Here is a 13,392-nt window from a genome sequence, read left to right as displayed (position 1 = left end):
TGAGTAGCCTTTTAATTTAATGAGATGCAAACATCTTGTTAAGCTGCAAACCAAGTTCAGCATGCATGCCCACTTGCATCTATGTCTCAGTGGTTTTTCTGACCTGCCTGAAACCTTACCCAGGTACCTTCCCTGAGACTTTTCAGGTTGCTTTAAGGACATGAAGAGACAAAGGTTTAGTTACTTTTGTCTTACTTCCTTTAATATTACTTGTGAACCATCTCAAAGTTTCTCAAAACTTGTGAACCCACAGCAAGTAGTGTCTGCTCCAGGGACATCTCAAGTGTCCACTTTGGCAAGTTGCCAAAGGGCTTCATGAAGCCTTTTTGCATCCAGATATTCCATCAGCAGCTACCCCATGCCCAACAGGGTGCTGACAGGTCTCTTTACAATTTCTGTGCAGCCACTGCTTTAGCACAGTATTTTCTCCCTCATATATAGATCCCACATAGTAGGTCAGCTACTATGGAGGATGACGTTAATTGATTGAAATTTACTGGAAGGATATAAATGAACTCTCTTCACCCCTGAAAACAGCCACATCTCTAAGGAGTGTATGACTTGCCTGTTCACAGTGGGTGTAGGGGAAATGATTTTGAAGTTCAGCTTGAAAGTGATGGGTGAGGCTGGACAGCCACTGCTTCCTCTCTTTCCCCACCCTTTAAATGTGTCGTGTTGGATATGGACTTTCAGGGCTGTGTTACAAGGGCAGTGGAAGGGTAGGTAGGAAGTGAAGAGAGGCAGAAGATCAAACTAGCTGGGGGGGAAGAATTCATGTTTACCAGCAATGGTATTTCCTGTTAAAACTGGCAAATGAGCAAGGACAACATGGATTCTGAATCCACCTGATTCTTTACTGACCGCTCTGAGAGAGGCAACAAAAACTGCTCCTGCCAACTTGGGTTAATAATCATCCTGCATATTTTGGTTGCTCCCCTTCAGTGAGCTACTCGTTATCAGTAAAACACTTTCCCATTCCAGCAGTGCATGAAGTGATAACAGCAGCTGGAGCAGACAGCTGGTGGTGTGCATTCATAGCGGTGATGGCTTTGCAGGACTCAGTCCTTATAGGGTGTCACTGCAGGTGTAGCTGGTGTATGCTGGAAGGTCCTGACTGGCTCCTGGTATTCCTCAGTGTGACCAGAACTGCTCCAATTGGAAACTGCTTTTGTAGGCGGTGAAGGAGATGGACTAAGAAATATGTTCAAGAAACATATAGGAAGGAGAATAATTCCTTTTATTAATTATGTCATGGCAGCAGGGTCAGAGGCAGGGCAGGACCATTGTGTGTTAAGCTGTATACAGATATATTTTTCCCCAGGGTCATTGTGATCTGAGCAGAAAAAGTAGGTAATATGCTCAAAAAACCTATTGGGAAGTGCTCAAGATATATTTCTTCTCTTTCTTTCCATCCTCCCTAGTGCTCATATGATATCTCACTTGTACTGAGTCTCTTTCTCAGATATCCCAGCCAAACTGCTGCTTCTTTGCTTCTCCACTTATGCTAGTCTGCCCTGTTTCATTAGGTTAGCAGAGTAGGAAGGAGCTAGAAATAGTATGTAGGGATCTAAGGGTGCCTATGGAAATGTCTTTAGCTGTAGTGAGTGGGCCTTGCCTGGAGATGACTGTTACGGTCTGGCAACTTTGTGACTTACCAAAAGATCCAAACTGTCCCCTCTAGTAAATCCTCTCATGGACTTCCTTTGAGGGAATGATAAATAGTGTATTCAAATTTAATTGGAATAAGAAACAGATGATCCAGTTAAAGATCAAGACAGACAGGTCATTTAAATGTTTGTCTTCTCTAAACTAATTTGAAGAACTGCTGCTTACAACACCCATTCCTCATTGAGCCATCATGAAGGAATCTTAGCTATTTATCACATTCTCCTGGCAAAGACTTTATCAATGGGTGATGGATGTGGCAGGCAACAAGCTAGACATCACAATAATTCTTCAGCCATCTTTGGAACAAAAGACTTAAGAGGCGAGACAATAACTAATTCAACAAAGACTAACAAAGCTTTGAAAGGTCCTAACAGTGTTTCTACTAAGAGGACATGAATTCTTCCAATGAAACAAGCAGGCCAACTGTTTGTCCCTTGACCTTCCATGACAGAAGACAAGACAAAGTTCCCCTGTCAAGCTTGTCACAGAGATGGAGTTTTTAATGACAGCAGGGTTATTGGAGGAAACAAAGGGAAAGAGGAGGCTAGATACAGCAGGGGATAAGTGTGGTAACCTCTCACCCTCTGAAAATGCTGCCAGGCAACAGCTACAGACACAGCTGTAAGGCAGGGGGTGTTTCACTGGACCGCATTTTATTGCTTTGTCACAGGATGCACACAAAACTTTGCCCAACCGTGATGTCAGGATAACAAAATGAAAAATAAATAAATAAAATTACTAGTATCTCATTTGTGTAATCATTTCCTAAGCATTTCTCTGTCCATGAATGGCATTTCTTTATTTTCTCACGCCTGAAAGGAATGCAGTCGCTGCTTTTGTTGATTGCACTCAGTACTTACGCTGCAACAAAACCTATTCAATGAATGCAAGTTTGCATTTGAAAATTTATGCAGAATATGCAGGGTCTAAGTCAAATGGAAATACTTACATTGAAATTTAGATTAGATGGAAAGATGATACTCCAGATCTACAAAAAAATTATATTCATCCTCTGACAGGAGCCTTGATTTTCTGACTCAGCTGGTCTTGCAGGTCAGTGTTGCCCAAGTGACAGCAAGGCTCAAGCAGGTACCCTTAAAAAAAAAGATCACCGTTAAATCTGGCATGGGCAATACATCTAGATTTCACTGCATTTCCATCTATATCAGCTTCAATGAAAATCTTTGTCTCCATTCTCAGGAAACTGATTCCTCCAGTTTCATGTTTCAGAGAAGAAGTTGTAGATATTTCCAATGCATAGTATCAGAATTGCTCTCCTTTCCCATACTTTGAGAATTTTCTGAAAGAGGGACAATAGCAAGCAGTTGCTGACAGCAGTTCTGGGGAGGCAGAACTCCTCCAGGCTGTTACCTTCGTGGACTGAAAGAGAAGAAACAAACATTCCTGAGGATTCTTCTTTGCTTGATAACAAAGTCCATTCTTCTATCGTCCCTTTCAGTCAGTGAGAGGTAGGAATCCTGTAGTATTGTACCTCTAATAGTGGATTTTTCTTGCCACTCACCAAAAGCACTGACATTCAACACATGATCTATGATACGAGAATGCCCCACCATCCAGTCTTTTCAAGTATGTGTGGTCCTTGGAACAGTAAGTGTCATAAAAACCACCATAGGCAGGTATCAAACCTTGGGATGTTATTTTTCTTTAATATTGAGCTGTGGTCTCAGCATTCCTGCATTTGTTGATTTTCTCTTAAATCTCTAGGAGATTGTGTTTTTTTTGTTTTGTGTGGGGTTTTTTTTGTTTTGGTTGTTGTTGTTTGTTTGGGGTTTTTTTCCTTTTTTTCTTTTGTGTGTGTCTGTGAAACTTTAAGGGAACATACAAAGTGGTAAATAGTAAGGGACTAGGCAGCAAAGTGCAGATACCTGTTGTGCTGACTTTTTTCTCTGTTTTTCTCTTTTCCTCTGTTTTTGGACTGTTTCAGTTAGCTCCAAAAATCTAACCATTTATGTATCTATACACACATAGCAGAGTTCAACAGAGATTAAAACTCTTCTTTAGTTTCTGAATTATCTAAAATAATACAAAGCTCAATAACTTCACTATCCATTCACACATCTGGTAAATGTAGATTTTTTCTCGAAAAGCTAAGAAAGTGTTTTCACTTTAATTTTTAAAATATAATAAAATACATTATCCTGAACGAGGTACAACAACTTGATACAACTTTACGATAGAGAAAGAACACCTTGTCATCCAGTTTGTCAAAGGTTTTCTTTTCTTGGCACCAGAGCTTTGCTTTGTTTCAAGGATGATTTGATGTTCCCTTGTATCAGTCACTTGGGTGAAATGTAACTATCAAGTAGATAGATTTGTATGTATGAGATCATGTTATTCTGGAGATAACAATGCATTTTGACAAATAAGTTATTGTGAAGTACTTAAAAGATGTGTGGTATTCTTTTAATTCTATTTATGTATAAATTTGATTTTATGGGGTTTTGTTTAACTGTGTGGTTAATTTAGTTAAACAGAATGCATATATTGCATTTGTTAACTTGATTTTCCTACCCAGTCATGATGGCTCAGGAACTGCCAGAACACCAGGGCTAGATAACAAAAGCAATTTTGGGAGTGATCAGGTGCTGCTCTGTGGAACTTAGACCACTCTGCTAGCTACAAAGAAAACAGAAACAATGAAAGCAATAAAAAAAAAAAAAAAAAAAAAAAAAGTCACTTAAAAAATATTGAGTAAGCAAAGTCAGATTAAAGTGGCCAAATGAACAAACAAGGTATGAGCTTTGCCTTGTCAAAGTTAGTAATCTTAGATGCCGTTAAATATTTAGTGTGGTCTATTTGATTAGTATGGTCTATTTGATCTGCTTCTCACAAGCTCCTTCTTTGAGAGGTCTTTATTTATGATTAAATAGCTGCCTGTGAATTTGGTACATTGAATTAACAGACTAAATATTCTTCTTCATCTGTATTTGCCATTTGATGAGTGTCTTTGTGTGGAAGGAAATAATTCTCAAATAAGACCCTGATTTTTAATTACCAGCCATCTCAGATAATGGTAGCGTATTCAAGTCGCCAGCAATAAAACTGGGGAAGAGACCTGTGATCTGTGGTGGCTGTATTATAATTGCCCTGCTATTCACTTAAGAAGGGACACTTACAGGTACACGGGGATGAGAGTCTGACTATATATAAATAAAGCACTACTCAGGAAATATGTTTCAACACAAATGACTTACAGGAGAATATCTTAAAAAAACATAGAACATTCCTCTTCTCACAAAACACACTAGAGACATTTCTGACCTTTAAATATAGTCATTATTTTGCCCTTTAACTTTTTAAATCCATGAAGCTATTTAAATTACAGTAGGTACTCTGAAGAAAAGAAATTCATATTCATTTTTACAACAGAAAAGGAAGATTGTGTATTTCCACTGCCCAAAACCAACGCATAGAATAAAATATTCATGTCTGAAGTAATTGTAAATGACCCTTTATTACTCCAAATAAAATACTAGTATATAATGCAGCTGCTGTATTGTCTCATGCATTTATTAATCCTTCCACTATGAACAATGGGAACGACATATATGTTGGCACAGAATGTATGTGGACCAATAAGCTTTTTTAAAAAATGAGAATTAACATGCTTGAAATTCAAAACCCTCTTAAGAGTCTGAAAGCTTTTTTTAATTAGTGAGATGTCAGCATCTGGTTTAAGTACTTAGTTGAAGCAGAATAGGAAAATCTTTGGCCCGTATGAAAGCTTTTCCAAATCAGAGTGCATCACCAGGTTTACTCTTCACAGATATATCTTCTTCTGTGGTTTCATGAACAGAATCTTGGGTTTGGTTTTTTTGGCTTTTTTTTTTGTTTGTTTTTATTTTTGTTCTGTTGTTGTTTCGTTCAACCAATAGCTCTGTAGCTCTTTGTAAGTCCAGATGAGCTTAGAAATCAATCTACTATTGAAAGGCAATGTCTGATCCTATAAGCAGTTGCTCAGTGGAGTTCCCATTGACTTAACTGACTCAACTCTGTCAATAATTCCTTGAGCTCCCATTGATTTTCTTGAATCACAGGTTTTGTGATTATGAGGTCACTTAGACTGCCTCTCTGAGGATCACTGGTATTGTAACATAGCAATATCACAGCTATGTAATATTATAGCATAGTATTGTGCATAGCAAATGTAAGTAATTTGAAATAGGGTTATTCTGGAACAATCTCATGTTTGTAACTTAATAAACACATTGTCTAGAATGGCTATGACAGATATTTACCTTACTCAGGACAATAAATTAAAATCCCCTTGTAGCCTTTTGCTCTGAAAATAAAATCAATCTGTAGATGGAATTATTATCATTCTATGCTAGTGTTGATGACCAGAAAGTTTCTCCATTTCAGGCATGTAATTTGGGGGAGACATCTCATAGGTTTTTTTCACAGTTCTAAGGGTCTATGTTAGCAAACAGTCAACTTAATCTACTACCTAGCTGTTGGATTAAGTAGGACTTTGGAGATAATCAATAATGGAATACCTCTATAAAAATACTAGATCTTAAGCAGCTGAATTTATTGCAGAACAGTCTTTAGGTTGCTCTCAGCTGCAGTGGGAATTGTGTCTATGCTAGTATTAGAAAGCTGAAAAAGTGGCAAAAAGTTAGTTTGCCTCAATTTTTAGTTATAAGGACATTTCAACTTTAGCTATAAGTAAAAGGAAAAAAGTGCATGTTTTAAGATGGTTGTGGTGTATGTTTAGTATCCAGTAAATTCCTGAGGGAATGGATAAAAATTTGTATTAGAACCTATCTTTCTTGTTGAGATCCTACAGCTCTTAGGATGCTTAAGCCTTCAGCTGGCACTTCCAGTGACATTAGCAGAAATTTGTTCAGAAGAGTCTGCAGGGTCATACCCATTGGTTTTCAAAATAATTCTTTTCTGAAGCACTCAATGCTTGAACAGGCTGAATTATGAAAACTCTTTTGAACATGGTAAATCTGGACATTCCTGCTTGCTTTTAAAAAGCAGTTGATTGTCTTTGATTGTCTTAGTCATGAGAACTAACCAAATTCACTATCCATTTATCTCTAAAGCATCCGTCATGTTGTCATCCAGACACAAATACTAGCTTGAACACGCCAATACTGGCTCGAATATGCCAATAATAGTCAATGTTGTCAGTAGCTTTCAGCCAAAACCCAATCATCAAAACCACTATATTAAATGTCCTTGCATTAATCTAGGAGAGGAACTAATGTGGAATGATACAAATTCATTGGTTTCTGTCTGCAATATTTTGCCAGATGAGTACTTTGGGACAGTGTTTTATTTTACAGCATCCCTTACACAGGGCATCTTTGTATTGAGTGTAATAGAGCCTGACACCCGAATCCACTTTGTTCCTGGTAGTGCTGTGGTATCAGGTAGCTGCAGCCATCTCCTGGTTACCGTCGGGTGAAACCCAGAGCGACTTCTTTCAGCAGCTGAACTCCACCCGACAGCAACCCTCCTCCCCGACCCAGACTTTTGTCCCTGTCGAGGCTGATTTCAACAAGCTCTTCCAACACAGCATCCCGCGGAGGTGGCCGGGCCGCCGGGCAGCGCCCGCGGGGGCGGAGGGATGCTCGGCGGAGCGCGGCGGCTGTTCAGCACCACGGTCAGCGCCGGGCGTCCCCCTGCCGCCGGCGCCGGGCGGTGACGGGGACGCGGGAGCGCGGAGCAGACGCGGAAGGGGGAACTTCTGCCTCGACGCTGATGTTTTTTATGGGAAGCAGCAGTCAAATAACAGGTCAAAGCATGATATTTGACCTCCTGTACTGTATTTTAAGCCGAGGAAAGGACAAAGCTGTTTCACTGACACAAATGGAACAGAAAACACACTTCTGCCTTACCATTACGCTGTTCGCAATGTGTCAGGCTGAAAGCAATTTGGGCAGCAAAAGGGTGTTTTGTTTTGTTTTGTTTTTTCCTCCTCATTACAGTAAGTGGCAAAATTGTCTGTCTGCTGAGGGCAAGACAGCTGCTGATTACCAGATCTAAGGTTAAATTAAGGAGCTGAAAGAGAAAAAGTATATAGGAAAGTGACACATTATGTTCAAAAAGATCCATTCTATATTTCAGCCCAACTCCCACCGAAGAAATGTGACAGATGACATCCCTTACTGTGATGGCACAGGTTCTGCAGTGAGACTGATTCGCAGCACTTCTATGTACGTCCTTGGAGGTGAGCGGGAAAAAATTAGTGAACCACTGAAAAAATGCAGAAGTACAACCAGCATTGACTCTTGCTCCCAACCAAAAGAGGAAGACAGAGACTGGATGTACTCTAAGACTCAAGACTGCTTGAAGTACTTACAGGATCTGTTAGCCTTGAGGAAAAAATATCTTGACAATATCAATAACTTGAAATCCATGCATATGGCTGCAGATTCCCCAACATCCACAAAATTATCCACAACTGGAAAGAAGACATTTCTTCCACTTCCTTCCAAAGAGTCTTCTAAGGTAATTCATAAGAACCTTTGCCATGTGCTTGGTCCTAAGCCATGAAGCAATTAGCTGTATGACCTATGTTGATTTTCTGCTTTATTGGTCTTAGCCAGTTATCTTGCTGTTACATCATTTGAAATGTTGCTAAATAACTTAAAATTCTTTCTGAGTAGTATGAAATTAAGTATGAATGACTAGTCATGGGAAGAAATGTATATGCCTATGTTTGTGTGGGGATAGAGAAAATAGAAGGAAGGAGGTATGATAGTATGGGAAGTATCTGAAAACATGTTCTGAAAAAGTGAGCTGTTCTCTCAATACAGGCTACTTAACTGCCTCAGAGTTCCCCACTGTGGTTATTTATAGCTGCTAATGACTGACAAGCACAGTAATATCTAGGTTTACTTACTTACAAAAGGCAGTCCTTTTGTTGGCATAAAATTACTTATTCAAAATAATTGCAAATTCATTGAAACAAATAGGACTTTTTTCTGACTGGTCAGGTAGCTTGTCAGGGCTACATTTAGCGTCAGTGCAAGCTCTACTGATACGCTGTAAGGCATGAGGGATCCTTAAGGGTTCCTTTCTCTGTGCGTTAATAAGTTGGCAGGTCATTTTGAGACAGCATTAATTCTTCACCCTTTGCTATAATGATACCACAAAAAAAAATAAAGATGGAATACCATCTTTAGTGCAGACTGTTTCCATGTATCCTAGAGAGAAAAGCATTGCAAAGCTTCCTTCTTGTTGCAGTTTATGGATTGTGTGTCACTAGACAGTTCAGTGGTTAATTTGACTCTGGACTTGATTCAGTGAGGACAAAGGGAAAGATTGCAGCAGGTGGGGTGATCTGTTTAGGTAACATGACCACAAACATGACTTTGACAGCAGACTCACAGGTTACCCAGTGCAGTCTTTAAACTGGATAATAATGGGGAAGAAGTGAAGAAGGAATGTATGGCTGGCTTACCGACTACTTCACCAAAGAGTTACTGCCACATGTATATGTTCTGTCACAGCAGAATGTCAGAATGGATGAAGCTGAGCATTGTTGCAGGCATTGCTTAACCAAAGAACAAGGCTCACGTATTTACAACTAGATAGCACGGGTTTTAATTTTATGTTTTGATCTAATACTCATTCAGTCAGTAGGCTTTTAAATTTGGGTTTATTAGGCTTTACGTCATCTTTTTAATGCTTTGAACAGTGACTCTCAGAAGCTGGGAATAATAGTATGAAACAATACTCAGCTCAGTCGGCTGGATAAGAGAGATTTTACAAAGCCATTACTGTTTAAGGCCAGGGAAACATCCAAAGAGAATGACTGAGCTATAGGTGAGCGGCCTGGTGGTGCCAGGTGCCAGGAGAAAAATCTCAGCACAGTAGATACAGTCTGTGAACTGACTTTGTGCACCATTACACAAAGATTGGCTTGAGGCAGGGGAGACCTACAGCATGCCCGTTCTCTGATGAGCTGAGCAGTGATCTAGGGGAGCAGTACATGACCAACCATCAGCCATGCAGGAAAAAATGAGTGCAAAAGGGTACTAAAACCATGGACCAGGAGGCTGGGAGATACATTCTGCATAACTAGGCTTCATACAGCTTTGTGAATTTCTGAGATTTCCCACTGAAAATGTCACTGAAGAAAAATGCCAAAAGCTTAACTTGGGTTTGGCAAACAAGTGAATCCTCTACAGACTGAGACTAAGTGCTGTCACCTGACTGTGGCCAGCCAGCTCTTATGTATGAACATGTAGAGGAATGAAGCTGGGTTAATTAACATTGATAATATACAGCTGTGGGCTGGCTTCAGGGGCGGTGGGTTGGCTGATGTGGATAAGGTGCAGCTGTCGCTGGTTCCTGCTAAGTAGTTAAATAGCTCTAAGGGGTATGGAAGAAGAGCAGTCAGTGAAGGGAGGCCTGGAAGAAGCAGAGGGGGGAGAGATAGTGTCCTGGATGTGGGGGAGGCAAGAAGCAGGGTGGGCTGGCCTGAAGAGGATGAAGAAACAGCCCAGACAGTAGATGACCTGTTGAAACCTTGTGGGGGATTGGTGGCTGTGCCAGGGTGAGGTGCGGGAACTACTTATTGAAGTTAACCTGGTATGTGGTGGTAAAAGCCTTGTTGCAGCTGGCTAGTTTTGAGAGGGCTGTGATATGAACAGCCGTGGTACTGGCTGGCATGCTAATTCCATGAGCCATCCCCTAAGGAACAGACCGAGACATCAGCAGAATATGCCACCCATATGAGTCATTCCTGCCACCACACATGGCAGTGTCACAGCTGCACAGCTATGGCTTTGCAAAAATCAGGCAGAGGTCAAGAAGATTTCTAGAATTGGGAACTAGAGTATTCTGGCTATAACAAACTTCATGTTCGCAGGCTGCAAGGTTTATCTTGCCATCAGGATGGAATGGTTTTGTCCCTAACTACCTGTTTGTGTTAAATTACCTGTCAGTGGAAATACACTTTTCTCCTCCCTGCTGCATGATTAATGGCAAGGTGCTTTGCCTAGACAGCTCTGTTCTCATGGGAGTTTTAATCCAAAGATCCCTAGGACCTGGACTACAGACTGCCTGTGGATTCAAAATTTGCCTCCTGGGTGCAGTGAGAGAAAAGAATAGAGGTGGGTCAGATGCTGGAAGTATGTAGGTAATTCTTTAAAATGCCTTTTAACCAGTAAGGGCTTAATCATAATAGCAGTCACTATTTTCATAGATGTGTGGTAGCAGCTATCTTTTAGCACTTCTGAGGATGTCAATCAACCATGTCAGGAGGGGAATAAACTCGCCTATCTCCCTGCCCCCAGAGAATAGGGAACAAGCTGGTCCTTCAGAGATGCGATACAGCATGTATCCTTTGTTTGCATGTTTGAAACCCATGGTAGCAAGTTTCTGACTTGGTATTGCTGCCTGGCAATATACCTGTCTTGGAGTAGCAGGGAAATGATATGGTCTTTCATTAGATAGAGCCTGGCAGGAAGTATTCATTCCGTATGGACCTACCAGAATTGCTAACTGAGGCTTTATGACTGCTTCAGCATTTATAGACAAGCATTTGCTTTTTTATCAAGACAGGTTCCTAATTTTAAACCCTATGGCTTTCCTGTGGGAATTATCACGGTATCGAATGACTCATATTTTAGCACACATGGTCCTTTTCCATTTCAAAAAGACTGTAGCAATTTAGATCTGGATTCATTTCACCTAACCTAGGCATTTTAATAAGATCCTTAAATTAGTAACCAAGTTACCCCACAATCCCTTTGCAGCTAAGAGAAAGAGCTGCCTGCAGAGGGGGATTCAGCCTGCCTAAGGCCTGACTCATCTTCTGAAGTGCTGGAGACCTGCATTAAATACAGAAGACACCCTGCATGGCTACATTTCTAATGTGCATCTCATTAGGTGCCTACCGCTAGGTAGAATAAATTTGACCACAAAGCCCAGCTGTCATTTAGCCACCTAATTAAATGGCTTGACACAGGGATTCTGAAGGATTTCATAACACCTGGCTAGCAGCACCTAAGTGCAAGATGTTTGACGTTGAGCATGTAACAAGGTGGACATTTGTTAGACTGCTTTCCCACTTTCTTTGATGACTAAAAACTGTGGAGTAGTCTGGACCTGTGCCCTTTTCTGACAGCTTGAAGTATGGAATCAAATATAATTTTTGCAGCTTTCTTATATGGTTTGCTCATTAAGAAGTCATTGTTCCCAACCCTCAGCTAACTTTTTTTTCCCTCCCCCCCCCCCCCCCCCCCCCATGATCAACAGGCATCCATGGAGAGAAAAGGCCCACAGTCCGGTTCAGATGTAAGAGAAGCAATAGCTTTCTTTGACTCAGTTATTGCAGACCTGGATTCAGAGAGATGGTGGAGAGTTCCTGACGTGGATCTGCCAAACGTGGATGTTGATTTTGATGGTGCAGTATAAACTAGCCAAAATATGATTATTTTTGGTGTGCAGAGGGTAGAGGGAGGACTGGTATTGTAAGACCATGCTTGTTTACTTAATGGACAGAGTTTTCCTCCAAGCTTTGCTTCCCAAATTTAGGACCATTACATGCAGGATGTGAAACTACAGTAATATATTGCTTGTTCCTTGTTGAAAGGTGAAACTATTTTGTGTGTGGCCATTACATAAACAAATGTAGCATGTATAGTGCTGGAATAGTGCTTGCCTTCTGCTCAGGGCTGAATTCTACCCTCACTTCTCTACTCCAAGCTGTCTTTGGGGAAGAGCTATTAAAAATATAAAGATATTTTTTTCTTCGTCTGATTTTCATTTTTCTCATTGAGAAAAGGCCGGATGTTTTCTTTCTAACCAGCAAAAAAGAAGTCACTTAGATATTAGGGTAATTAATAGTATGTTTCCATCAGAAAGGATTGGATTGTCCAACTAAATGAAGATGTACCCATCTGAGCTCATCATCTATCAAATATAATCAGTGGAGAGAAACAGACATTTCTTTCCATTGTCTTAGGCTAAGGTGGACATCTCAAACAGGTCAGATTAGCTGTGCCCTAGAAATGTGTATAAAGGGATAAAAGGACTAGCTGTGACATATGTATTTACACTGCAGGCATTGAAATACTAGATAAGATGAATCCCAGCCCAAGTGACATCCTGCAGTGAAAGAAGGTTGGTTTCTCCACATTACCTCCAGGAAGGACCCAGCAGGCACCCTGTTCTCTTGCTGTGCATGTAAAAATATCACTGGCAAGCTGTTAATGCCAGATTATCTTCTGTCTTTCAGTTGCTACAAGCACAAGTGAACACAGTTTACATTCAAACTGGATCCTTCGTGCTCCCCGGAGATACTCACAGGATACTGCCCAAACAGCAAAGGCTACAAACCAATCGCAAAGAAACAGCCAGCGGAGAACCACTGGCTCTAGGAAGAGGTTGGAAAGACATCCTATGTACTTGCCCAAAGCTGTGGAAGGAGCATATAACACTTTAAAATTTAAGCCCAAAACACGTAAGAAAGAATATTGAAATAATATTACCTCTTCAGCTGAAGACAGAATATATTAAATAGGGCATGTAAGACCTGCTTTTTTTTTTTAACCTCTGACCCATCTCTTACACTTTAGAAGTGACATGTGTAGTCACTGAAGGTTCTTTGTGTGGGACATATTTTAAGCCATGGCTATTCCAACATTGAACTCATGTGAGGGTTTAACTCATCGAGTTTGTTGTGCCTAACAACACTGCTTTGTCATTCAGCTTGGGGACAACTCCAGCTTGACAAGC

The 13,392-nt window shown here is 40.6% G+C and overlaps 1 protein-coding gene across 1 annotated transcript; it reads left to right on the top strand.

The window, feature by feature from the left end:
* The first annotated feature begins 7,737 nt into the window (after window positions 1-7,737).
* C4H13orf42 (chromosome 4 C13orf42 homolog) lies at window positions 7,738-13,140 on the top strand. Its single transcript, XM_027790745.2, has 3 exons — window positions 7,738-8,151; window positions 11,911-12,058; window positions 12,893-13,140. The coding sequence occupies exons 1-3, from the start codon at window positions 7,738-7,740 to the stop codon at window positions 13,132-13,134; spliced, it is 804 nt and encodes a 267-aa protein (XP_027646546.2). The 3' UTR covers window positions 13,135-13,140.
* The last annotated feature ends 252 nt before the right edge of the window (window positions 13,141-13,392 follow it).

This window comes from Falco peregrinus, chromosome 4, assembly GCF_023634155.1.
Source record: "Falco peregrinus isolate bFalPer1 chromosome 4, bFalPer1.pri, whole genome shotgun sequence".
NCBI classification, from domain to species: Eukaryota; Metazoa; Chordata; class Aves; order Falconiformes; family Falconidae; genus Falco; species Falco peregrinus.
The sequence above is the reverse complement of the archived record's forward strand: the minus strand, read 5'-3'. Positions and strand labels throughout refer to the sequence as shown.

Excerpts from the sequence above, each read along its gene's own strand:
- C4H13orf42 (XM_027790745.2), top strand. The coding sequence starts at position 7,738 with ATGTTCAAAAAGATCCATTCTATATTTCAGCCCAACTCCCACCGAAGA. Across the intron at positions 8,152-11,910 it reads CTTCCAAAGAGTCTTCTAAG|GCATCCATGGAGAGAAAAGG; the intron begins GTAATTCATAAG and ends CATGATCAACAG. Across the intron at positions 12,059-12,892 it reads CGTGGATGTTGATTTTGATG|TTGCTACAAGCACAAGTGAA; the intron begins GTGCAGTATAAA and ends TCTGTCTTTCAG.